The sequence below is a fragment of the Mus caroli genome, unplaced genomic scaffold (assembly GCF_978045245.1).
Source record: "Mus caroli unplaced genomic scaffold, Mus_caroli_1 scaffold_6, whole genome shotgun sequence".
NCBI classification, from domain to species: domain Eukaryota; kingdom Metazoa; phylum Chordata; class Mammalia; order Rodentia; family Muridae; genus Mus; species Mus caroli.
Genome location: NW_028227261.1, coordinates 23,282,586 through 23,309,011, shown reverse-complemented (window position 1 = coordinate 23,309,011; position 26,426 = coordinate 23,282,586). Strand labels below are relative to the sequence as shown.

Below are 26,426 nucleotides of genomic sequence, written 5' to 3'. Positions count from 1 at the left end.
CAGTAGCCCTGTGAGGCATGAGCGGTATGTGCTGAGCTCAAGCTTGCCTCAGAGCTCTTGGGACACTCATCCGACTCTCTTGCAACTATCACAGACCGAAGCTTGCGCTTTGGGGAAGTGGGTAAACTCTGCAGGAGTCTGCAGCCCCATGTCTGAGCCTAGGTTCTCTGGACCTCCTATTTTCAGACTGTACTGTGGCCGCAGGAAGTCCCGGGATGCGTCGGGGAGTGACCCCTCCTGCAGTCTGAGCTTGCATAACGCCAGGCGAGAAGCTGCAGACTGGCGGAGGCGGCTGAGCTCCGGGTGCCCAGCGCCGCCCTCCGGGCTTGGGGCGTGGCCGCTACCCCTTTATCTGCGACTCCAGCGCGGGGGACGCAGCAGACAGCTCCCAGCTCTGCTCTGACCACAGGTGAGACTGCTCCTGGAGATCCCGGGGCCGGGCAGGGCTGGGCTGGGAGTAGAGAAGTGTTCCCCCGGCACGCGGGTTGGGGGTGTGCTCCTAGCTGCATGCGTGCGGTGCCCAGTGGCGGAAGTGGGCAGGTGGCAGAAGATGGGGCGAGGCCGAAGACAGCAGGACCCTGACAGCCGGACAGTTATGTAGGGGAGCACCTCCCGGTAGGGGTGAGGAGAGGTCGCCAAGGGAATCAGCCGCAAGGAGGGGACCGGAAGAAACAACGTCTGAGGTCACCCCACCCCCAGAGGAGCAGTGGGGGGTCACTGTAAGGGAGTGGGGAGAGCAGAAGGATTATGGGAGGACCAGAGGTAGCTTGCCATGGAGAAGGAGGACCTGGGCTGGAGCAAAGCCTATGAGCTTGTGGCTTGTGGAATGGGGAGAATAATTTAGTGTCGTCTGCAGAATGTAGGCATGGGAGACTCCCTGTGCAGGAACAACCTCACAGGCTGTGTGCAGTATTCTAGGAGCGAGGTTATAATGGGGCAAGAAGGAGCAGGAGTGGAAGTGTATGCATGTGTGTGTGTGTGTGTGTGTGTGTGTGTGTGTGTGTGTATGTGTGTGTGTTTTGCAGATCCTTGTGGGGAACCCCCAAGGAAAGCTTTAGAGAGGTGAGAGGGCTACCAGGCCAGAATATTGGATCCCTTCCCTAGCGTCAGGAAAGCCAGATTGCCCTAGATAGGAAAAGAGACAAGGCCCCACCACCACCCTTGGCCTTAACCTGGGGGATTTCCTCCCAGCAACCCCTGCAGCCTCTTAGGCAGCCTCAGGCTATGGGCTGAGAGGAGGCTTGGTGGATTCCTCAAGCTGGACTGCTCTTGTTGGGTACCCGGGGACACCATGATGAAGATCTTTCCTTTCAGGGTACTCGTTGGAACCGTGGGAGTGTCTGAACTTTGGGGAAAAAATGTCCTTAACATTTCCATTCTGATCACGTTACTCAGTACAAATGGAGACCCACAATGCAGTGTGAAACACCAATAGTTTCTTGTTCAGTCCTGGAAGACACGGAGGTAGCCTTTTCTTTAAATTGGTTGAGCTGAATTGGAGAATTGGTTTGCAAAGAGGGAGGAGAACTGGTTGCTGAGAGACCGGAAAGCCTGCCAGAGCTTGTCCTGTCTACATTCACCCACACTGGGTGCCCGGAAGTTGCCTGCAGCCTTGCTTCTGGAGTTAGTCTTAGACAAATGTCGGCATTATCGTGCCTCTGGGCCTGGATCACCAGATGCAATGGGGCTTGAAGTAGTGCAGAAACATGTGGGAAAGTAGCTACTGTAGGTGACTGATGGAGCCTAAGCAATGCCTCTTGGGGCCCTTCATGGCTTGTCTTTCCCTCAGGACCCCTCTGGAGGGTTTGCCTCCCAGTCACAATATGAACTCTGACTATACTTCTTTTTTTTTTTTTTTAAAGATTTATTTATTTATTATATGCAAGTACACTGTAGCTGTCTTCATACACTCCAGAAGAGGGTGCCAGATCTCTTTACGGATGGTTGTGAGCCACCATGTGGTTGCTGGGATTTGAACTCTGGACCTTCGGAAGAGCAGTCGGGTGCTCTTACCCACTGAGCCATCTCACCAGCCCCCTGACTATACTTCTTACTGCTATTCTTTATCGTTTGTAGATAGGAGTCTTGCCTGTTTGCCCACATGGGCCTTGAACGCCTGAGTTCAAGTGATTTTTCCTTCTGTTTCCAAGAGGCTATTAACTTAACTTAATTTTGATGCAGGATTTTAGTTTGTAGGCCAGGCTGGCTTCAGGTAGCCCTCCCACCTCAGCTCCAAATTGCTAGGGTCCTTCTTTCTTTTTCTTTCTTCTTTCTTTCTTTCTTTCTTTCTTTCTTTCTTTCTTTCTTTCTTTCTTTCTTTCTTTCTTCTCTCTCTTTTTCTTTCTTCTCTCTCTTTCTCTCTCTCTCTCTCTCTCCCTCCCTCCCTTCCTTCCTTCCTTCCCTCCCTTCCTTCCTTCCTTCCTTCCTTCCTTCCTTCCTTCCTTCCTTCCTTCCTTTTTTGGTTTCTGGGAACAGGGTTTCTCTGTGTAGCTCTTGGCTATCCTGGAAAAAAATACCTCTATAGACCAGACTAGCCTCAAACTCAGGAACTCAGAAATCTGCCTGTCTCTGCCTCCCAAGTGCTAGGATTAAGGGCATGGACCACCACTCTCTGGCCAAAGGTTATTTATTTCTTAACAGGATCATAGAAACATGAAAAATTAGGTGTGTATGATGGTACACACCTGCAATCCCAGCACTCGGGAGGCAGAGGCAGGGGGATCACGATTTGAAGGCCAGTCTGAGCAACACGGTGAGATCCTGTCTGAAAAGGACGAAGAGGGCTGAGCCGGTAAAGTGCTTGCTGGATTAGTGTGAGGAACTGAGGATGTCCCTCCAGCACTCACATGGAAAACCTGTCCCACCAGGGCTGCGGTGGAGCTTAGGGGACTCCTCAGCCAGTCCCTCTAGCCCAGCTGATGAGCTCCAAGTTTGAGGAGAGACCCTGCCTCAAATTAAAGTGGAGCATGGTAGAGGTCCTGATAGACCTCTGTCCCCACAGAGCCTCACACATGGACATGCATACACGTGTGCATACCCACAGAAAAAGAAACACAGAAGGAAGAAAGCAAGGAAAGATGAATGAATAAATGAGAAAAAAAAAACGAAGGGAGAAGAGACATTTGTACATTGTGTGATTTCTGAATCCTGGTTTTATTCTCTTTACCTAATGAGGCCAAACCTTGTTCTCCATGGTGAGATAAAATAATCTTTAGGAGAACACGCTGGACAGTCCGGATAGACAAAACAACAATGAGTACTTTGCATGGCCAGGACAGGAAGAGGCAAAGGCATGACCCAGCCTGCTGACCATGCCTGCCATGCTTCCATGCCTGCTGACCATGGTTGTTTTGTGAGGCCTGAGGCATCTGAGAGCAGGCCAATTCATTAGCTCTGTTCTGCAGGCCTAAAATACTGATGGAAAGTCACAGGGCCTTAGGACCCTTTCAAGTGTAATCGCTTTTCCCCCTTAAAAAAGGGGCCATCGTGCAAGGAACTTCTCCAAGCCACCCAGAGCTTATGTAGTTGAGCAAGAAAATCCCAACAAAAGTAGTAGGGCCAGGGGGCTGGAGAGATGGCTCAGTGGGTAAGAACACTGACTGCTCTTCTGAAGGTCCTGAGTTCAAATCCCAACAACCACATGGTGGCTCACAACCATCCATAATGAGATCTGACGCCCTCTTCTGGTGCTGTCTGAAGACAGCTTATTGTAATATACTTACATATAAGCTACTTACATATAATAATACATAAATCTTAAAAGAAAAAAGTAGCTGGGTAGTAGTGGTGCATGCCTTTAATCTCAGCACTTGGGAGGCAGAGGCAGGTGGATTTCTGAGTTTGAAGCCAGCCTGGTCTATAGAGTGAGTTCCAGGACAGCCAGGGCTACACAGAGAAACCCTGTCTCAGAAAACCAGGAAAAAAAAAAGTATTATAGCCAAAGCCAGAGGCAACACTAAGCATTGAGCCATGACAGCTTTTTCAAGAGCCCCATGGTAGCTCTTTTAGCCTCCCAGGAAACCATCTCAGAGAGGTAAAGGAAGTCTCAGGAAGTTACCAAGCTAGTAAGTTCCAGATTTCAGATTCCAGGCCCACACAAATCCCAGACTTTGGGCTTCTTTGGAGTTGAGTTGTAGCCATCTACCCTTTAGACGGTGGCCCTGTCTTTCTCTAAGTTGACCTCTGGCTTGCTTCTCACCACAGGCATCTGTGTGGGTGAGGCAGCAGAGCGGGGACACCCATCATCCCCTGTGTGCCCTGATCTGTGGGGTGGCCTGGTGGCTCAAGGTTAGTAGGCACTGGGAGAAAACTCAGTGCAGAGGGCCCCAGGTTCACTCTCTCCACTTTCTCCAGATGACCCACAGCCAGGGGGAGGTACCACCAAGGGGTGTGTGACCTCCAGGAGGAATTAAGATTGATAAACATTGGATGAAAAGGTGAAGAGGGTGACCCAGAGTCTAGGAAAAGGGGAGCATGAGTTAGGCCTGGAGAAGGGGGATGGGAGACCGGAATTCTGGCTTCTCTTGGCAACCTATTCTTTTTTTAAAGATGTATTTTATTTTATATGTGTTTCTGCATATGGGGTTGTGCACATATGAGTGCAGATGACAAAAGAGTTTAGAAGATGATATCAGATTCCCCCTGGAGCTGGAATTGGGAACCAAACTCAGATCCTGTGTGAGCATTGGGCACTCTTGGCTACTAAAGCACCCCAGCCCACGGCGGTGTATCTTTTGGATTGCCTGCTTACAGTTTGCCCTCTGGTGTCCTCTAGCTCCATGATAGGGCAGCTGGGTTAAGACTACTTCCCTGGGTAAGTCACTTCCCAGCCACCTTTTCTGGGTCTGTGAGCAAGTGCCAGTTTTCAGAATTCAGATTCCTCCTGCAATCCGGTAGGTTTGTTCTGAATGTTCCTTGCTGAGAACAACTTAATTATTAAATAGGTCAGTGTCTTCAGGAGTACAAACTCTAACCAGACTTCCCTGGTCCTTAGATGTGTCCCCAAAAATCAGGTAAATGTTTCGTGGGACAGTCGACCACTTCCCTCCCCAAGACGGGGGTCTAATGCAGCCCAGGCTGGCCTTGTACTTGCTGTATAGCCAAAGATGACCCTCAACATCCGATCCTCCTGAGTGCTGAGATTATGGCTGGTGCCACCACACTAAGTTAGGTTAGTTACCTTTCTAGCCCTCCCCCCAGATCCACTGGCACAGATTGAAGGGTTTTGTGTTTATTTTGATGCTGGGTGGGAACTTAGGCCTTGGGCCTGCCAAAAACCACACTCCCAGCTTAAGAACAGATTTTTAAAGAATTTCCCTCAAGCTAACTGCAGGCCGGGATTTCTCTGATCGCTCTAGTAGTCATAAAAATGGCAGCAGTGATTTACTGAGTCCCCTGAATGGTCACCCGTGTGGTTGCTGGGAATTGAACTCAGGACATCTGGAAGAGCAGTCAGTGCTCTTAACCGCTGTGCCATCTCTCCAGCCCCTTATCTTTTTATTTTTAACTCCTCTTCTGATTCCTGCTGAACCAACCAAGTGTACCTGTTGTCCTCCCAGGCCCCAGGCACTTGGGACCGGCTGGCTGGGCTCTTCTTTTGTTGTGTGATCTCGAGGAAGCCACAGCTCTCCAGACAGCCCCATAGTTCTGTCATGGAGGTGTTGTCTGTGACTGAGGACTGGCTGGGAGGGCCCATGTGGAGCCTGGATTTTACTAGCATGGACGTCAGAAAGAAAGGGAGGTGGGGTATCTTTAGCCCCACCCTCCCATGACATCACACAAGACATCTCCAGGCCCTTGGAAGCCCCACCCCTAGGGTCCCTCATCTGTGCTAGTGCCACTTAGCCCTTGGCATCTGATGACTTTGTACCATCCCACAGCGGATATCATTGGTTTCAGGATCCAGAGAAACACCCCCAGGTACCTAGTGGGAGGTGTGGCATTAGACTGAGCTGGCTATCCAGGCTAGGCAAGGCCTGGCTGCTAATTTGGCAGATCATTCTGGGTGCCCTAGGGTTTCTCTCTTCATAGTCATTTCCATTGATTCGGGCTTCACCTCTGCCCCTGATTTCTCAGGTAGATCTCTGAGTTTGAGGCCAGCCTGGTCTACAGAGCTATGCAGAGAAACCCTGTCTTGAAAAACAAAACAAAACAAAACAAAACAAAACAAAACAAAACAAAACAAAACAGTTTCCAGGTTTTCAGGCAGAGCACTGGGTCCGCCAGGCATGCTCTCTCCCTCTTCTTCTGTCCTTGAATAAGAATCTCTTTATTGGGGCTGGAGAGGTGGCTCAGCAGGTAAGAGCACCGACTGCTCTTCTGAAGGTCCTGAGTTCAAATCCCAACAACCACATGGTAGCTCACAACCATCTGTAATGAGATCTGATGCCCTCTTCTAGGATGTCTGAAGTCAGCTACAGTGTACTTACATATAATGATAAATAAATCTTTAAAAACAAAAAAGAATCTCTTTATCTCTCTGAAGTGCAGCTTATGTCACAACAAAATGGGGAACGAGTGCTTACCTCCCAGGGAGGTCACAAGAAATGATTACAAAAAGGTAGTGAAGAATGGACATATAGAACAAACTGTTTGGTTTTACCTGCCTTTAACATGTAGTCATGACTGGGAAAGGAGGCCTAAGCCGTGTAAACTTGACATATGTAGGGTTCGACAAAGCTGAGTAGATTTTGCTATGGAACTTTCCAGAGCCTATGATATGTCCTCGTACTGGGGAGTGACAGGAGTGGGAGATGGAGCCTTAGACGTAACAGATCACAGACACCCGGTCACTAGGTGTTCATAGGTTCCATCCAGCTTCATTGTTCCCAGAGCAGAGAGGAAGCCTTGCTGTATTGGCTAGGTCTAAGAGGGAACTCTCAGGTCTAGTGTCCTTGTGAGCCATACAAGACGTATTCTGAAGACAAAACTGTGGACACCAGTGGAGGCCACTTGGTTATGGCTGAAGTCCATTCTCTTGAGAAGAGGAAGGAGCCCTGAGTGGAGATTGTTAATAGTCCTTGTTAATAGGTCATCTGAAGGCTTCTTGAGTCTGTGTTGAGCCAGGCTTTCTGAGGTGAAGGAATCAGAAGAGCCCCATGCTAAGGACCCCCCACCCCCACCCCGTACAGTAGTGTGTGGCTGATCCAAGTCTTGAAGCCTAGAGCGTGGGGGTTTAAGAGAGGGAGAGCAGGTTTGGGGCAGGTCCTGATGCTACCTGCACACAGCAAGCTCTTAAATTGTGCATGCATCCCTGGGTGGCCTGGGGGCATCCCTGGGTGGCCTGGAGGTATTGGCAGTGAGGCTCAGAGGACATAGTCACCTCCACATACAGTGGCTGGGGCAAAGGTGGCTTTGGCCAGGCATCTGATACTCCGTGGACAGAACACTGCATGCTGAACCCAGAAAGCTTGTTCAGGGAGTTGTCTGGCAGATAGCAAAAGAAGGTGGTGTCTGAGGGTGACCGTTGCAGTGGTGAGCTCCGTGGCCCAAGCCGTCTGGGGAGGAAAGGGCTTTCCTTGGCTTATGCTTCCACAGTACATATAAGAGTTCGTTTTCATAGGAAGTCAGGACAGGAACTCACACAGGGCAGGGACCTGGAGGCAGGAGCTGATGCAGAGGCCAGGGAGGGTGCTGCTTACTGGCTTGCTCCTCATGGTATGCTCAGACTGCTTTCTTATAGAACCCAGCCCACAGATGGCCCCACCCACAATTGACTGGGCCCTCCCCCACCCCTTATTACTAATTAAGAAAAACCCCCCGCTAGGTTTGCTTACATCCCAATCTTATACAGGCATTTTCTCAACTGAGGCTCCCTGTTCTCTGATGACTCTTAGATTATTTCAAGTTGACATAAAACTGTCCAGCACAAATTGATACGCCTGGATTAGGATGCAGGAAGCAGGCAAATGTGCTGTGTTTCTTTCTTTCTTTCTTTCTTTCTTTCTTTCTTGGTTTTTCTTTTTTTTTTTTTTTTTTTTTTTTTTTTGGTTTTTCGAGACAGGGTTTCTCTGTGTAGCCCTGGCTGTGCTGGCACTCACTTTGTAGACCAGGCTGGCCTCGAACTCCGAAATCCGCCTGCCTCTGCCTCCCGAGTGCTGGGATTAAAGGCGTGCGCCACCACGCCCGGCTTATTGGTTTTTCGAGACAGGATTTCTCTGTGTAGCCCTGGCTGTCCTGGAACTCACTTTGTAGACCAGGCTGGCCTCGAACTCAGAAATCCGCATCTTCAAACTCAGCCCATCACAAGGCATGGGAAAGAAATGACAGTCTGGGGCATCCAAACCTCAGATAGAAATACAGGGATTCTGACTTTGTCCTGACCTCTCTTGCAGTTTTGCTGACTTCTCTTCCGGGTCCCCCGGCATGGCGATGGCAGTAGCCCAGAAGTTCAGCCAACTGCTGTCCAGCCTGTGGCACGTGGGCCAGAAGCCTCTGCAGCCAGAACCCGTGTTTACAGTGGACCGGGCCCAGGTGCCGCCACTCTTCTGGAAGCCGTACATCTATGCTGGTTACCGGCCGCTGCATCAGAACTGGTGTTTCTACTTCCGCACACTGTTTCAGCGGCACAATGAGGCTGTGAACGTGTGGACCCACCTCCTGGCGGCCCTGGCTCTGCTGCTGCGGCTGGTCGGCTTGGCGGCGAGTGTGGGCTTCCAGGAAGACCCTCACGCGCTGCCCCTCTTCTTCATCGTCATGGCCTCCTTCACCTACCTCTCCTTCAGTGCTGTGGCTCACCTCCTGCAGGCCAAGTCGGAGTTCTGGCATTACAGCTTCTTCTTCTTGGACTATGTGGGTGTGGCCGTGTACCAGTTTGGCAGTGCCCTGGCACACTTCTACTATGCCATAGAGCCGTCCTGGCATGACAAGGTGCAGGCTATTTTCCTGCCCACGGCTGCCTTCCTGGCCTGGCTTTCCTGCGCTGGCTCCTGCTACAACAAGTACAGCCAGAAGCCGGGTCTGCTGGGGCGCATTTTCCAGGAGGCGCCGTCGGCGCTGGCCTATGTGCTGGACATCAGCCCCGTGTTGCACCGCATCATAATGTCTCCCGTCCCTGCCGAGGAGGATCCCGCTCTTCTCTATCACAAATGCCAAGTGGTTTTCTTCCTTCTAGCTGCTGCCTTTTTCTCTACGGTTATGCCTGAGAGTTGGTTCCCCGGCAGCTGTCACATCTTTGGGCAGGGACACCAAGTTTTCCATGTCTTTTTGGTGCTGTGCACTCTGGCCCAGCTAGAGGCGGTGACACTGGATTATCAGGCCCGGAGGGACATCTATGAGCCTCTGCACTCCCGTTGGCCCCACAACTTCTCTGGTCTCTTCCTGCTCACGGTGGCCAGCAGCAGCCTCACTGCGCTCCTCCTCAGCCAGCTGGTGCGGCGCAAACTTCATCAGAAGACCAAGTGAAAGCTGAAAGCGGGTGGGTGGGAGCTGGCAGGGTAAGAGAAGGTGCTAGGGACAAAAGCCTGGACTTGGCTCCAGATCGGAACAAGGCCTGGTAAAGCTGATTCTATCTGGCAGGCCATGACTCCCTGCATATAAGCTCAATGGCCAAAGTGATGCTAGCCAGTCCTTGGGTCTGCAGATTGGCTGGGAGCTGTAGAGCCTTGCTCAGTTCCCTGGGAGGGGAAGAGATGAGGGACTCCTGACTGCCCCTCCCTTGCCGCCTATCAGAGCTAAGGGTTGGAGTTCAGCTTTGGTCACCACACTGGTTTGGGGTTTCCAGGTTGCTGGGCGAGAAGTAAGACTTAGGCCAGTGTCAAATTTGAGCCGAGAGGGAGTGGAAGTTTTAGCAGCCACCACCTACCAGAGCTCACTGGTGGAGGGAAAAGAAACAGGCCCAAAGATGGGTAGTGTTTTAACTTCACTGTGCCCTGCACCACAGCCTGGATTGCTGGGTTCCAGAGAGTCCCCAAAGATAAGAGATCCTTTTTCCTACCCACATCCCTGCATCACAGCCCAGCCAGAAAGCCTCACAGCTAGCATTGGCCTATATCTCTTGCACACTGTTTCCAGCTTCTCCCCACAACTCATTTACGATTTTGAGATATGTCTCCTTAGCTCACTGTTTCCTGGGGCTCCAGGCTTTAGAACCGTTAGGAGTTGTCAAGGAAAGCTCAAAGGGCCAGACTAGTCAGCACTGAGGGGCATTCCGAGCCTTGGGTTAGGAAGGGTGAGGAGGAGTTTGCAGGCTAAGCTTAGAAGGGCATTGCAGGCAAAGGGGACACCTGTACCGAGATGCGAGAGGCAGAGATGCAGGGAGTTAGGGGGGGCTAGAGGCAAGTTTGGTCCCTGGGGCTGGAGGCAAGGCTGGTCCCTGATATGCCCTAGATTCAATAAAATGACTATGATATTGCTTCCTCTTTGTTTCGACTCCTGTTCCAGGGAGGGGCCCTGTTCACAGGAGGTGGGGTTTTTGTTTTTTGGGTTTTTCTTGTTTGTTTTTTGCATGAAGCTGCAGGGTGCTGAAGGGGTGAATGTGGAGTCGTAGGGGTTCATGGTTCATTTTTACCAAAGGGTAGAACTGTTGTTGGGAATGCAGTGTGTGTGTGTGTGTGTGTGTGTGTGTGCGTGCATATGTGTAATTATATTCCTATCTGGCATTTTGAGGGATTAAAGATCAGCCAGGTTTGCCAGCCTGGGAAACAGAGAGATCCTGCCTGGAAGTAAAGAAAGGACTGGGAATTGCTCATGGAGAGCCTTGCACGAGACACTTCATTCAGTCCCCAGAACTGCAGATGAATAAGTAAACGGATAGGACATATCCTGCCACTTAGAATATATTCTAAGGGTTTTCGTGTAATACATATGAAATTCATATATAAAATTTATATAAAACCAGACATACGAAAAGTTACAAGAAATAAACACCCAGGGCTGGTGAGAGGGCTCAGTGGTTAAGAGTGTGCCCTGCCTTTCCAGGAGATCTGAGTTTGATTTCCAGCACACATATTGGGTGGCTCACAATCTCCTGTAACTCTAAATAATAATTACAAACTTTTAGTTCTGCTTTGAACCGACAGAGATCTGCCTGCCTCTGTCTCTCAAGTGTTTGCACTTAAGCCTCCCATGCCTGCTAGACAAGCACTCTAACAAATGAAGCTACAGCCTCATCCCTGGATTCCAATTTTGTTTCTTTTGTTTTTTTGAAACTGTTTCTCTGTCCTGGAACTTGCTCTGTAGACCAGGTTTGTCTTGTAACTCACAGAATCCACTGCCTCTGCTGGGATTAAAGGCCTGTGGTTCCACCACCCAATTCCTTGATTCAATTTTTTATTTCATGTTTTCAAAAATCTTCCATGCATTGGCTCAGTTACTCTTACATGCCAATTAGTGGCAACCCCTAGTGTCGGGTAATCAACCACAGGGTCAGCCTGGGACAAGAGGGTTTAGAGTGGGGTCTAGAGCCTGGCTCCACTGTTCCTGGAGGGGAGGCTCCGGAGTAAAACAGTGCAGTCTGAGACTGGAGAGATGGCTCAGCGGTTAAGAGCTCTGGTTGCTCTTGCAGAGGACCCTGATTTGATTCCTAGCTCCTATATGGTGACTCAGAAGAGCCTATAACTCTAGCTCCATCCTCGGGATCCGACTCTTCTCCATTTACACCTACGCTCATGCGCGCATGCCTACAGACACCCCCCAACATAATTCTTAAAAAATTATGCATAAATATATTTACATAAATATATCAACACATAATATATTAACATATTATACACTCACATATAGAGTATATGCATATATTTTATTTTATCACATGTATTCTATACATATACAATTATATAGTATAGTCACAAATTATATGAGTACATATTATATATGTGGATACATATTACATATTATAATATGTATTCATATATATATTTCTGAAAAAAAGTGCAGTCCTGCCAAACCAAACTTGGTGGTGACCTACACATGCAGAGGGTGCAGAGTCCACACAGGAATGAAGAGCAAGGCGGGAAGAGCTCCCGGGAACTGCCCGGCTTCCTTAGCGCACTGGGCGTGGTTAGGGGCGGGGCTTACGTCCGTAACGCCGGGCAGAGCCCCGCCTCCTCCAGTGGCGGGAGATCTGAACGCCGGTCGGCGCTAACGGCCGCTGCAGTGGCGCGCGGTTCGCGGCCGCCATGAGGCGTAGAGGGCCCGAGGAGGAGGCGTGTGGCGTGTGGTTGGACGCGGCGGCGCTGAAGAGGCGGAAGATGCAGGTGGGACGCCAATATTGAGGCGATACGCGGGCTTTGGGGGACGCCTGAAGGGAGGAGGTCGGCATAGAGAGAGGACGGGATTCGGGGCGACTGGCTGCTGAGGCCATTGAACTGGCGCCTCAGGCGTCCTGTGGTATGCTGGGAAGGGCTCCACGACTGGTCACCCACAGGGTGCGGTCTACCCAGCTTGCCAGAACCAGCAACGTGGAAAATGCAGATCGGGGATCTGGCCCAACAGTAAATGAGCATCCCTGGGGTGCTGGAGACTAATTGGGCTTTTAATACGCGTTGGCTGTGTCATTAATCTTTTTTTTTTTTTTTTTCCACTAGTGAAAGAGCGTTGAGTAAACCAGGTTCACCCAATTCGCTCATTACCAACAAGTGTTAGACAATCGCTTGTCTAGCATCTTACGCTGGCCGTTGTGTTTAGGGTTTTAGGTAATATTACCTTGTTTGGTCCAGCTATATGCTAGTATCAGTCCAATTACCTAGGCAGAACATGATATGTCCCCATAAGTAGTTTCAAGAGAAATATGACTTTTGGAGTTTAGAAAGATTGCTATTGATTTGAGACTATTAAAGCAGATTGAACGGTACAGGTGGAGATCTGAGATCTTAAATAGTTTGATTAGCCATCTAAAGAGCAGCTGTTAAACCATTTTTTGCTGATGAAAAATTGGAGATTTTTGGTTTGTTTTGTTTTGAGCCAGGGTTTTTTTCTGTTATGTAACTGGCTATTCTGGAACTCACTGTGTAGTCCTGGCTGTCCCTGAGCTCAGAGAGCTACCTGCTTCTGCTTCCCAAGTGCTGGGATTAAAGGCCACCATTGCCTGGCTGAAGTAATTTTTTTTTTTTTTTTGAGGGTAACAAATTTTCACATTTTTTTTCCTCTTAAGAACATTTTTGGAATAGGTAATATATCGATGTGTTTGGAAATGTAAACATATGGTCTGTGAGATATACTCCTGGCTTTGCCTGTAATTCACACACACACACACACACACACACACACACACATGTGTTTGGAAATGTAAACATATGGTCTGTGAGATATACTCCTGGCTTTGCCTGTAATTCACACACACACACACACACACACACACGCACGCACGCACGCATCTTTTTCCTATTTACAAATAGTTGCATGCAATACACTGTTTGGCAATTTGTGTGTGTATATTTAGGTTTTTAAAATTATTTTAATGATATGTATGTATGTATGTATGTATGGGATATGTACAGGAGTACAGGTGCCCACGAAGGTCAGAGGTGTGAGAGACCCCCCTGAAGCTGGGGTTACAGGTAGTTGTAAGCCACCTGATATGGGTGCTGGGAATCGAACTCAGGTCCTCAGGAAGAGTCTTATGCGCTCTTAACCACTAAGCTATCTCTCCAGGCTGTCCCCACCTACCCCCGGATGTCTGTGTAGATGACTTTGGAGGGGAGCAGCAGTTGCACGCATTTGTGAGCTGTGTGATATGAGTACTGGTGTAAGACCCCCGAAGCTGGGCCCCGCTCAAGTCCCACGATGAGCTGGCCAGCACCCCAGTGATCCGAGAGAAAACCACACCTGAGAAAACCGCAAGAGGTTTTATTATCAGCTAGCTGAGGACAAAGTCCCTCCGCAGTGCAGGGCACAGAGCGGTGACAGTAGGGGGCTTTTAACAGCTAGCTGAGGAATTGGGAGGAGAGTTGGGAGGAGTTGGGAAGAGAGTTCTTCTCTTCCGGGTGTCCTTGGTGAAATTTACAAGGCAGGAGTGGGGAGTGAGTTCTTTCTGAATTTTTATCTCCAAGAGTCCTCGGCACAGGAAGGCAGGCATCTCTGGTTGTAAGGCACAGAAACAAAAAGGCTTTTTGCTGGCTATAGAGAACAAAGAGCTTCTTTCTGGCTGTATTTTTAGAGATCAGGGAAAACAAGCTTGGGGAATGTCCAGGGGGTTTACCTTCCAGGGAGAAACCCTCTAAGTCGGGGTCCCATACTGGGAACTGAACTTGGCTCCTCTAGATGGGCAGCAAGCTTTCTTAACCACTGAGCCATGGCTCCAGCCTGAAGCTTGGGTTTTGTTTTTTTTTTTTTCTTTCATATTTTGATTTTTATTATTCAGACCATATATTGAAGTATCACTTTTTAAAAAGTTTATAAAAAGGCTTAGTTGTAAACTGTCATAATAGATTTACAAAAAAATATATATGAAAGAACAAATTAAATATTAGAAATTATAGGAGTCGCTCCATTAAACTGCAGGATTCTTCTTTAATAGCCTTCAATGTAGCTTACTGGCAATCTTAAGAAACTGAAGAAGCTCATTCATGTTGTGGAAGCCCTAAAGGAAAGAACTGAGGAAGCTCATTGATAATTTTCACAGCTTCATTGTAAAGTTCAAGATCAAGCGATTACTATCTTCCTTGAACAGGGTGTAGGATGCACAGAGCGGTCGCCTTGGCTGTGACTTTTCCAACTACTTCTACAATCCCAGAGATGTCTTCGTCAAGTGGCTCCATCAATTCAATGGTTCCATTTTTTTCCTTTTCCATCTGAAAGAATAAACATTTTTCCAGTGGGATGAATCTTTTCCAGCTTCCCCACGAAGCACACAGGCCGGTCGATATACTGTGGTAACATGCTGGCGTTGACGCGCGCTTTGGGGAGCTCCATTATGTTCTCCATGATTCTGCCGCCAACACTCGCAACCCGCAGGAAAGCAGAAAATGATTGACGCCGCGCCAACCGAAGCTTGGGTTTTTAATTCTTGCCTCGTGAATCGGGTTTTCCTAGAGTTGCCTTCATGCCTTTGTAATTCAGTGACATGTATAGAATGTCGTTCATTGTAATATTACCATAGTTGGCTCAGGCTGCCGTAACAAGATACCATAGACTAGATGGCTTAAACAACAGAACTGGGGCTAGAGAGATGGCTCAGCGGTTAAGAGCACCAGCTGCTCTTCCAGAGGTCCTGAGTTCAATTCCCAGCAGCCACGTGGTGACTCACAACCATCTGTAATGAGATCTGATGCCCTCTTCTGGTGTGTCTGAATATAGCTACAGTGTACATATACATAAAATAAATAAGTAAATCTTTTAAAACAAAAAACCTCAGAATTGGTTTTCTTAGCTCTGAGGACTGCTAGTCTCGGGATCAGAGTGTCGTCATACTCCTGTTTTGGCGAGGATTCTCCTAGCTTGCAAACTGTGCTGAGGTGGCATTGTGATGTCTGTGTGGGTGCACGTGTGGAGGAGGAGAAACAGCAGGCTCTCTAGAGTCATCAGAGGCTCCCTCAATCTCATCCAATACTAACTACCTCCCAAGTCTCCATCTCTACATCCCACCTCACCGGGAGGTACTGTTTCAGTATGTGAACTCCGTAGCAGAGGGGTGTGTGTGTCTATCTGTCTGACTGTTTGTGTCTGTAGTCCCTAATTAATGAAAAGTTGTCTTCCATCTTATGCTATTTAAAACAGCTACTGAGCTGATGGCATGGGACTCAGAAGCCGGAGGCAGGAGGATTCCATGTTTGAGGCCATCTTGGTATGGCTGAGTTCAGGTCAGCTTGGACTATACAGGGAGACTGCCTTGGGGAGGAACAGCAACAGAATCACCACAAACCCAGCCTGGCCTGGTGCTCACCATGTAGACCAGGCTGGCCTTGAATTTTCCTTGATCTTCCTGCTGAGATGACAGGGCGTATGTAATAATTAAAGAAAACAATAAATGCTAGTGTTTCTCTGTGCTCTTGGAGCCGCCGAGAGCAAATTACAGTGGTTTGTAGACCGGAATGATAGCACAAGTCTCACAGCCCTAGGCTTGTGATTGGCATCTTGAGGGGACAGTGCCTCTTAACCTGTGGGGCCTGACCTCTGTGAGTAATGGTGTCACAGTGAATTGAGTCAGAGCATGTTTTAACTGGTTTTTGCCACCTGCGTTGTTTGCTGGGCTGCGGGAAAAAAATCCCACGCACTTGGTGAATGTGTACTTTCTTAACTATATTCTCATAAAACACTTCAAATACCAGACTGGAGCACTACAGTGTCTGGCAGACTGTAGAAACCTGCCTCTTCTAGAGTAGCCATCAGAGAGGCACATGGCACAGCTACTGGCCAGTGCTTTGGAAAACCTGTCTTCCCCCATCTTGGTCCTTGAGTAAAACTGTTACTTTGGAGAGAATGGGGGTGGCATATAGTTAGCCTCTATTGAGAGCGAGTTTCTGTCTAACCTGTTCTCACTGCCATGGGCATACAGCACTGGCCTCACTACATAGGTTTTGGTGCAGTGGATAGTGGGTATTTTCTTTTTTATGATTTAAGAACTATTTAACCAGGCATGGTAGCACAAGCCTGTAACCCCAGCGTTTAGGAAATGGAGACAGAAAAATCAAGAGTTCAAAGCCACTGGGCCACATGATAGACTCTCATTTTCATACATGCTTATAAAAATAAAACCAAACAGATAATAGTGAATTATCTTAAAGAGAATAGGCCTCATGGGCGGTAGTTACAGTTAACATTGATGTCCTTCAAGATGTGCACATAAGTAAAGCAGTGTCCCCTAACCGAGTGGGCGTGTGAAACCTCAGTGCTGAACCCTATAGAGTCTGTATTTTCCCATAGACAGAAACCTGTCATAAATTTGTGTTAAGGGTTTTTTTTTTGTTTTGTTTGTTTGTTTTTTGAGAGAGTATCTCTCTACACAGCTCTGGCTGTCCTGGAACTCACTATGTAGACCAGGTTGACCTTGAACTCACTTGTCTATTCTTCCTGAGTGCTGAGATTAAAGGCATGTACCACTATGTACAGCATTTATTAAGGTTTTTATTTTATAATTTTTTTATTTTGAAGCAGTGTCTCCCTATAGCCTTGGGTGTCCTGGAACTCATTGTGTAGATCAGGCTGGCCTCTCCCAAGTATTTGAATTCAGAGTGTATGCCACCTAAGGGCAAGATCTATTTTTAGTTCTGTATGGGTGTGCGGGTCTGTGTTGAAGTATGTGCGCATCGATGCAGGTGCCTTGAGGCCAGAGATCCTCTGGAGTGGTGTCAGAGGCAATTGTGAAGTACTCCGGTCCTCTGGACTACAAGTGCTCTTGACTGCTGAGTCATCTCTACAGCCCTTATTAAGACAGGGTCTCAGCCAGGCAGTGGTGGTGCAGGCCTTTAATCCCAGCCCTTAGGAGTCAGAGGCAGGCAAATCTCTGAGTTCAAGGCCAGCCTGGTCTACAGAGTGAGTTCCAGGACAGTCAGAGCTACACAGAGAAACCCTGTCTTGAACTTCCCCTCTCCCCCCAAAAAGCCAGGGCCTTGTGCATTGCAGGTTGTCCTTGAGCTCACATGCAGGCCAGGATGAGCTGAACTTCTGATCTCCCATCTCTGTCTTCTGGGGGCTGGATTTTAGGCATGGCCATTCTGCCCGATGTTATAATGTGCTAGAGCTCAAAATCAGAGCTTTGTGAATGCCAGATGAGCACTCCAACTGAAGTACATCCCCAGCCCTGAAGTTTTACCTTATGAAGAACAATAATAGAAACTAATAACAATATACTGGTGAACAGGGAACGCAGAGTGCACAGGGAAGCACACTGGCTGAAGATGGCTCACATCCTGGGAGAGGGATTGTGTAGAAACCCACTGCAGTAATCAGTGACAGATTGCAGCTTACCTTGTGTATTCTGTAGTTTCCAATAATACCTTAGACTAGAGCTGCCGGTAGAAAACTGAAACAAGGGGCTGGTGAGATGGCTCAGTGGGTAAGAGCACCCGACTGCTCTTCCGAAGGTCCAGAGTTCAATTCCCAGCAACCACATGGTGGCTCACAACCATCTGTAACGAGATCTGGCGCCCTCTTCTGGAGTGTCTGAAGACAGCTACAGTGTACTTACATATAATAAATAAATCTAAAACAAAAAAAAAAAAGAAAACTGAAAGAAACAACAGAAAGCAGAGCATTGTTAAAGGGGGTTCTCTCACTCTTGGGGTTATAGCTATGCACCTTCCACGGAAGACCCCCCACGTTCTATGACTGTTTGAAAAGACTATTTCACTTATGTAACTTTCAAGTTTTATCTTTTTTTAAAAAAGATCTATTTATTTTACGTATATGAGTACAACTGTAGCTGTCTTCAGACACACCAGCATATAGAGAGCATTAGATCCCCGTTACAGATGGTTGTGAACCACCATGTGGTTGCTGGGAATTGAACTCAGGACCTCTGGAAGAGCAGTCAGTGCCCTTAACAGATGAGCCATCTCTCCAGCCCCAAGTTTTATCTTTTAACTATGCTTCCTGTATTAAAAAAAAAAAAAAACCAAAAAAAAACAAAAAAAAAACCAAAAAAACAGCCGGGCGTGGTGGCGCACGCCTTTAATCCCAGCACTCGGGAGGCAGAGGCAGGCGGATTTCTGAGTTCGAGGCCAGCCTGGTCTACAAAGTGAGTTCCAGGACAGCCAGGGCTACACAGAGAAACCCTGTCTCGAAAAACCAAAAAAAAAACAAAAAAAAAAAAAACCACAAAACATTGAAAAACCTGGCACTGCGCCCTTGCCCCAGTACTGGGGATTGAATCTAGGGCCTGGCACGTGCCAGGCAATCCTGCTACCACTAAACTACTCTCTCTGACTTTTAAATCATTTTTACTTCATATGCAGATGTGCACATGTGTGTGTGTGTGTGCAGGCATCCTTGGGAGCCCTTAGGAAATGTATTTTCCTACACATTAGGGAGGTGACACAAATTTAAGGTGATATGTTTGCCACCTTCATTGTGTTACATTTAAATGTCATTATAATTAACGAAAGGGCGTGATCAGGAGCATCCCAGAAACCCTGGCTGAGTCATCGCTGGTTTCTAGGCCAGCGAGGTGGAGCACTGACTGCTGTCCTGATCCTCTGCAGCTCTGTTAGCATTCATGCCGTCAGCACATTCTCTGCTGGGCTTTCTGCTATATTTAGAATTCTTTCCTCCATTCTTCTCTCTCCATCCTGTCAGTTTGTCCTTGGGTTGAACAGTCCTCTACCACCTCCATGTCCTCGGCTCTGCCTCCCCTCACCCCACTAAGGTCTCCCCCCCGCATTGGGCTTATGAGAGTGCCTCAGTGCCTAGTCTAGAGTCGAGTTTCTTACCATGTCTCTCCCAGGGCCAGGATAACCCTTGGCTTAGTTGAATTGTCTCTGTCTCCTCATAATGGCCAGAAGCTCCTTCAGTCTGGGAGTCTCTCGGGCACTGATTGGACAGGCATTGGCTTTCTCGCTGCTCGACCTCGCTCTGCTCCAGCCACACCGACCCTGCTGCTCCTGGGTCCCTCGGCCTGGTGCTTTAGCACTTTTCTGCTCCGGAGTGGGTGGAGTAGAGCCATGTGGTCCATTCTGTGCTTGCTCAGATCCCAGTTTTATCAGTGAGTTCTTCCTTAGCCTCTGTCCCTGCCCGAAGCGCTCATCGCCATCTCTCCCTTGCTTCATCTTTCACTGTAGCATGGTCCGTCCAGCATGAAATATATATTTAACCTGTCTATTTTGTTGTTCATTAGGGTGAAAGGCTGGCAGGAGTCTTTAGCAGTTGTACTCAGTAAATAGTTATCTGCCGCGTGAACAACCGGCCAGCCTTGCTGATCAGGAACATCCTGTTGCAGCGCCTTACTCTTCCTCTCTGAGGGATGAGTGGGAGGACTTTGAGCTTTTTTGGGTAAAAATAGGCTGGAGATCTCCAGGAAAGTGGCTGCTGACGTGTTTAGCACTCTCCTTGCTGTTACTACCTCCTTTCTTTCTAAGAGAGAGGGAAAGCTTAATTCACTAGGTGGAAAGGCTTATTAACAGCAGTGGCAAACGAAGATAACTGCACTCGCGGGATGCACACCTGTAGCCTGGCAAAGACTGTTGTCCATTCTTATGCTTTGTGTCCTCCTGGCATCCATTTTAGTTAGAAGTTACATTTTCTAATGCCAGAAGTGGAGGTCATTGACTATATAAGTTTCCAATTTTGTACCCTTATCTAGAACCCCACAGCTCCTCAGTGTGGTCAATACAGTTACCTGCTTTATACAGCTGTTTGCTGGTGCCCACGTCCTGTGGGACAGCTAGATGCAGTCTGGCTTTGCTTATCTTCCTACCTGACATTGACTGGGTCCTAACTCTGTGATCTCCTAGAACTCAGATCTGCTTGCCTTAACCCACCAGTTGAAACTCTCCAAGGAAAACTTGTTTGGATAATGTCCTGGACTCATGGAAAGGGGGTTGGCCCAGTGGTTTCGTCTCTGTTTTCCTGCCTTGGGCTTATAATCATGTCGTCCCCCCCCCATAACCAGCCCCCCCCCCATGCAGACTGACCTCTAGCTCGCTGAGCATTTTGTTTGTTTGTATTTCAGTAGCTTGCATATATAGATACTCAAATATCATTCACAATATTTCACACATTTAACATGTGTTCCCATCAAATTGAAAGACCATATGCCAGCGTGGGCTTCTTACAATGTGTTGGGTAGGTTCCAAGAGTGAGTGTTTCTAGGGAGCAAGGCAGAAGTCCTTTGCATTCTAGTTTGGGGATTCAGACTATGGGTCAAGATAGTAACAGGATTTCTCCCAAACTCAAATTCAAGGTGAAGCAATAAGGACTTCTCTCTTTCACGGAAAAATAGAATGGTCATGTTAGCAGGAACACATGAGACATGCAAACTCACGATTGTTTGTCTTACCTGGGTTGTGGGAACTCCAGTGTCTTGGCTCACAAAAGTGTGAGCTCTGGGAATCATTGGGCCTGCAGTTCCAGCTGGCCATTGCTGCTGCTCAGGGCTCCCCTAATAGAGGTGTAGCCTGAACAGTAGACTAAAGGGATCTCTGCAGATGTTTGCAAGTCATCTCTGAGTTACAAATCCTACCTCAGTTTCCCCAAGTCTCAAACTTCATATTGACAGGGCATAGTGGCAAAGGTCTTTAATCCCAGCACTCAGGAGTTAGAGGCAGGTGGATCTCTTGAGTTTGAGGCCAGCCTGGTTGGTAGAGTGAGTACCAGGACAGCCAGGGCTACAAAGAGAAACCCTGTCTAGAAAAAAATGAAGAAACAAAAAGAAAAGAAAAACAAACAAACAAGAAACAGTCCTACAGTGACTTAGTTGATAGACTGCAGTGCTCATCTTGGGTGCATCCTGACCTGGAAAGTGCTTCCAGTAGCAGGCTAGGGAAGCCTGCCATGGTCTCCTCTCTGCCCTCAGTTCTTAACTGCCTGCTGTTCATGGTATTTTGGGTTTTCATGGGGTCAGCTATTTCTGTTTTTTAATTTTAACTTTTAGGTGTATAAATGTTTGCTAGCCTGTATGTCTGTGTACCACATGTATGCCTGGTGCTGGTGGATAGCCTGGAACTGGGGCGACAGATTGTAGTGACTGCCATGTGTGTGCAGGTCCTCTGGAAGAACAGCTAGTGCTCTTACCAGCTGGGCTATCTCCCCAGTGCACTGCTCCTGTGTTTAAATGTTTGGTTTGTATGTAGCCGGGGTTGGCCTAGAACTTGCTATGTAGACCAGTCTGACCTTGAATTTGGAGAGTCACCTGCTTCTGCCTTTCCAGTGCTGGGGTTAGAAATGTGTGCCACCATACCTGGCAAAAATCTGCTTTTATATCTTGTTTTAACCATTTGAGGTACAATAGGGTTTCCATATGTACAACTGAAGTCAACTCCTGCCTAGAATTAATGATTTGGAGTCTAGTGTGTACATGTAGGCTAAGCACTTGGGAGGTGGAGGCTGGAGGGCCACAAATTCAAGGTCAGCTGGGTCTACATAGTGAAACCTATCAACAGTCTATAACTCCAGTTCCAGGAGATCCGGTGCCCTCTTCTAGCCTCTGAGGACACCACACGTGCACTCAGTCCACAGACACACATGTAGGCAAACATTCCTACTCATGAAATAGTAACATATCTTAGGGGAAAGCTGGCACATGCAGTGGGAGGGAGAAAGGAACTTTATTCCCAGCTGGTTCCAAGGGGAGCCTTGTGCGCCACTGTGACATCATCAGGGACCTTTCTCTAAAAGTGAAAAAGAGAGCAAGCACATGGCCTGGCCTCCTACGCCTAGACATAGACCCGAAGGACTCATGGCCTACTGCAGAGATGCTGGACATAGACCCGAAGGACTCAGGGCCTACTGCAAAGATGCTGACTTGCCCATTGTTTACTGTCACTCTATCCCAACACCAAGGAGATGGAATCAACCCAGATGCCCATCCAGATGAACTGAGTGGATAATGAAAGCATATATATGTATGTATGTATGTATATATATACATATATATATACACATCATATTCAACCTTAAAGAAAATGAAATGATGCAGTTTGCAAGAAAATGGCTGGTATTTGGCTCACAGTTTGAGGGCATAGTCCATGTGGTGGTGAAGTCCTGGCCATAGCAGCGGAGGACAGTTGTTCACATTGTGTCTGCAGTTAGTGAGCAGAGACTGAGGGCTGGTGGCTCAGCTGGCCTTCTCCTTTCTGCATGGTGCTGCTTACTCTAAGAGTGAGTCTTCCCACCTTGGTTAAGACACCCTTCCTGGTGTACCCAGAGGCCAGGGCTTGTCTCCTAGGTTACTTTAACTCCTGTCAAATTGACAGTGTTAATGACCACCGTTAAGACAATCATTTTCACAATACCAATTCTTCAATGAGCATGGGAGATCTTTTTATCTTCTAGTGTCTTCAATTTCTCTGAGTGTTTTATTAAAGTTTCCATTATAATTGTAGAGATCTTTTACTTCTTTGGTAAGTTTATCGCAAGGTATTCTTTTTTGAGGTAATTTTGAATGTGATTTCTCCCTGGCCTGTATTATTGGTATATGGGAGCTACAGATGTATGTAAGCTAATGTGTCTTTCACCTGCTGGAGTGGTTATCAGTTAGAGTTTTCTGGTAGTGTATAGTGTCTCTGTGTCTATAATAATTGCATTTACAATGGGCTGCTTCGATTTTTCCTTTAATATTTTTAACCCTTCCGTTTGCGTCTCTTTTTTTTTTTTTTTTTTTTGGTTTTTCGAGACAGGGTTTCTCTGTATAGCCCTGGCTGTCCTGGAACTCACTTTGTAGACCAGGCTGGCCTCGAACTCAGAAATCCGCCTGCCTCTGCCTCCCGAGTGCTGGGATTAAAGGCGTGCGCCACCACGCCCGGCTCCGTTTGCGTCTCTTACTGTTCCAGCTGAGACTGCTGCACTGGTTAGGAGCAGAGAAAGTAGACACCTTGACTTGTTCCTGGGCTTAGTGGGAATTTTTCTTAAGTAACATATGTTTCCTTTATATTTATGCTTCTTCTGTTCGGGGTTTCTTTGGGACTTTGACCATAAAGGGATGTTTGAATGATTTGAACCCATCCCATGTGGTTCTGTGGCCATGTTCTTAACCAATTAAGTGCATATTTGAAAATTATCCAAAATGTATTGATTGCTAGTGCAGAATCAACTATTTCTAAGTCTAAAGGAGAGGGCCTCATCTTTGCATTCTTTGATTAATACTGTTTGGTCAGCCTTACTGATAACTCTTGAATATTGGAAAGACTGCACTGAAGTAAAGATCCTCTCGATGACAGGAAGCAGAGGGAGATGGTGTCCAGTACAAACCACCTGCCTAGAGAGTTGGATGAGTTGGGCCATAGGGTGGGACCAGTATGCTTCTAAGAATCACTGCTGTTACAGTAACAGGTTCCATTCTTTTTCTCCCCCAGACACATTTAATCAAACTAGGCACCAAACTGCTGCCATTGCTTCCTGGAGAGAGGCAACCTGATAATCCTTTTCCCCAAAGAAGAGGCACTAGACAGACCAGCATGGCATCTTTCGTCACCTTACAGTCAGGTATGGGACCCACCTGGCAACACTTCCGTATCTGAGGAGCAGAACAAGTGTGCTCACTTCTCCATGATGGGATGGGGCCTTTATGAGCTGTACATCGTGCTCTGGAGAAGGTAGATATTATACATACTTTTATATGCGTGTTTGCTGGTTCTGTTCTCCTCCATCTAATTTGAAATATTTTTATTCACTGAAAGAGCAGTGAGTAAGGGCATACGTGAGAGCTGCCTCGGAGCAGGCTGGAGCACACAGAGCCAGTTGGGGGAGCACCGGGAATGAGTGCTCCCACTCTCGGTGCCACTCAGGATAGCTGTGTGAACTTAATGTGCACCGTTCTCCTCCAAACAAAACATAAACACTTCTGTCTCTTATTACCAGGGAAGTAAGCCCTCTCCACTCCCCCCAAAACACTCCCCATTTTCAAAATCTGGTGTATTTTTTTTTTTTTAAAGATTTATTTATTATTTATTGTATGTAAGTACACTGTAGCTGTCTTCAGACACTCCAGAAGAGGGAGCCAGATCTCGTTACGGATGGTTGTGAGCCACCATGTGGTTGCTGGGATTTGAACTCTGGACCTTCGGAAGAGCAGTCGGGTGCTCTTACCCACTGAGCCATCTCACCAGCCCAATCTGGTGTATTTTATATTCTCTATGTTGAGTTCTTTTTTTTTTTCTTCGAGGCAGGTTTTCTCTATATAGCCTTGGCTGTCCTGGAACTCACTTTGTAGACCAGGCTGGCCTCAAACTCAGAAATCCGCCTGCCTCTGCCTCCCGAGTGCTGGGATTAAAGGCGTGCGCCACCACGCCCGGCTTCTATGTTGAATTCTTAAGAATTGAAGATTCTCACAGAATAGTTTCTGCAGTGTATCTTATTAGAGAAGTAAAAAAAGAAATCCAACATTCTGCTTTCTAAAATGATATCTTTATATAATTTGAGTGTAATTTGAGTGGACTAGGAATCCTGTTTCATTCCTCTTTAAGGGAGAATGGGATCCATCCCACACTTATTGTAATGGGTAGGCTAGATAGACACCAGTTTGTTTTCAGTTTTTAGCTGGTTGATTTATCATCCTACTATCTTCATTGGCTTTCCCATGAAATATCTGAGTTGTGGAGAAATGACATTTATTTTTATAATTACCAGAAAATTTTAGAATTTGATTGCTAATATGAGATTTTTTTTTATGATCTTAAAAAACAAATGTCTAGGCATATTTCCTTAAGTATTACCTGAGTATGTGGTTGGCTGAGGCAGGATCATTGTTTAGAGAAGCCATAGTAAATAAAACAAAAGCGAAACTGGCCCTTTGTTAAAAACTGTGTGAGGAAAAGGGAGTTGGAGAAGTCAGCTATGGTCTGACTAGAAAGCGTAATTGAGGTGTTAGGCAGAAGGTGAATCACTGGAAGCATCACGTGTCAACAGAGAAAAGCAAGATTGAAAATGGGACTGTTAGCCATGAAGTTCTTTCAAGAGTCTAGGACTCCTGTACCTGGTAGTAACCAGTGCCTGGTACTGGGTTCAGAAAACCCAATGAACTCTTGCTCAGAACATTTTCTTAGTGTAATTATCTTTTGTTTCATTAGGAATGGCAAGTGGTGGTAACCAGAAGAATATTTTCTCTCTCAAAGAAAATCAGACCAACAAAGAATGCAAGAGAACCCAGCTAGACTGTTTGGATGATGGCTTGCTATCACCTTTGGTCACTTCAGCTCCTGCAGACATCCAGGAAGCTGGGCATCCTGAGTCTCCCCAGATTTCAGGCTGCCGGGGTTTGGAACTGTCGTCTTTGACTATGATGTCTTTGACCCAGCCTGATGTCCTGATGGGCACTGGAGAGAGTGAAGGCCCCCTGGATTCTTCCTTTACCCAGTACTTGGAACGTTCTTGTTTGCTGGACCAAGGAGAGGCCAAGAGGAAAGGGGAAGGGCTTCGTGAATCTAAGACAGACTGTCCAGGGATGGGAAGCCACATCAGACCACCCGGGAGTAAATGCCATCAGCCCTTGGACATAGCTGAAATGGGCAAGAGGGGGCCTGCCAAGGAAAACAGGCAGGCCCCTGTGCATCTTCAGACCTATAGATCTGGATCCTGCAGTAGGAAAAAAACACTATTAGTGACAAAAAGCCCTTGTCCTCTTTCTGTATTTCCCTGGGACAGTGAAAGGAGTGACAGGGACTCCTGGAGTCAGCTTTTCACTGAGGATTCCCAAGGCCAGCAAGTCATTGCCCACAACACTAAAATGCCTTTCCGAGATGTGACCAATGCTAGGAATCAAGGCTCAGGGCAGTTTCCTGACAGCCCACAGGCTCAGGGCCAAGATGGGCCTGCTCAGTTACATCTGCAGTCATACCTGCTCTTTACCCAGGACTCTGAAGGTAATCGGGTTATCAGGCACTAGTTCTAGATGTTTATGT

The 26,426-nt window shown here is 47.5% G+C and overlaps 2 protein-coding genes and 1 pseudogene across 3 annotated transcripts; 2 read left to right on the top strand and 1 right to left on the bottom strand.

The window, feature by feature from the left end:
* Positions 1 to 221: 221 nt before the first annotated feature.
* On the top strand, positions 222 to 10,353 carry Paqr7 (progestin and adipoQ receptor family member 7). Of its 2 annotated transcripts, none has more exons than XM_029476650.2 (2): positions 222 to 409; positions 8,334 to 10,353. In XM_029476650.2, exon 2 carries the CDS (start codon positions 8,365 to 8,367, stop codon positions 9,400 to 9,402), a length of 1,038 nt encoding a protein of 345 aa, XP_029332510.1. In that variant the 5' UTR covers positions 222 to 409; positions 8,334 to 8,364; the 3' UTR covers positions 9,403 to 10,353. The 2 variants fall into 2 exon arrangements, with proteins under 2 accessions (XP_029332510.1, XP_021017095.1); XM_021161436.3 differs by lacking the exon at positions 222 to 409 and adding an exon at positions 4,209 to 4,287.
* A 1,711-nt stretch (positions 10,354 to 12,064) lies between these two features.
* Aunip (aurora kinase A and ninein interacting protein) lies at positions 12,065 to 26,410 on the top strand. The gene is made up of 3 exons (XM_021160847.2): positions 12,065 to 12,194; positions 23,883 to 24,012; positions 25,596 to 26,410. Exons 1-3 carry the CDS (start codon positions 12,117 to 12,119, stop codon positions 26,408 to 26,410), a joined length of 1,023 nt encoding a protein of 340 aa, XP_021016506.1. The 5' UTR covers positions 12,065 to 12,116.
* On the bottom strand, positions 14,438 to 15,229 carry LOC110293078 (replication protein A 14 kDa subunit pseudogene; annotated as a pseudogene).
* Positions 26,411 to 26,426: the final 16 nt, after the last annotated feature.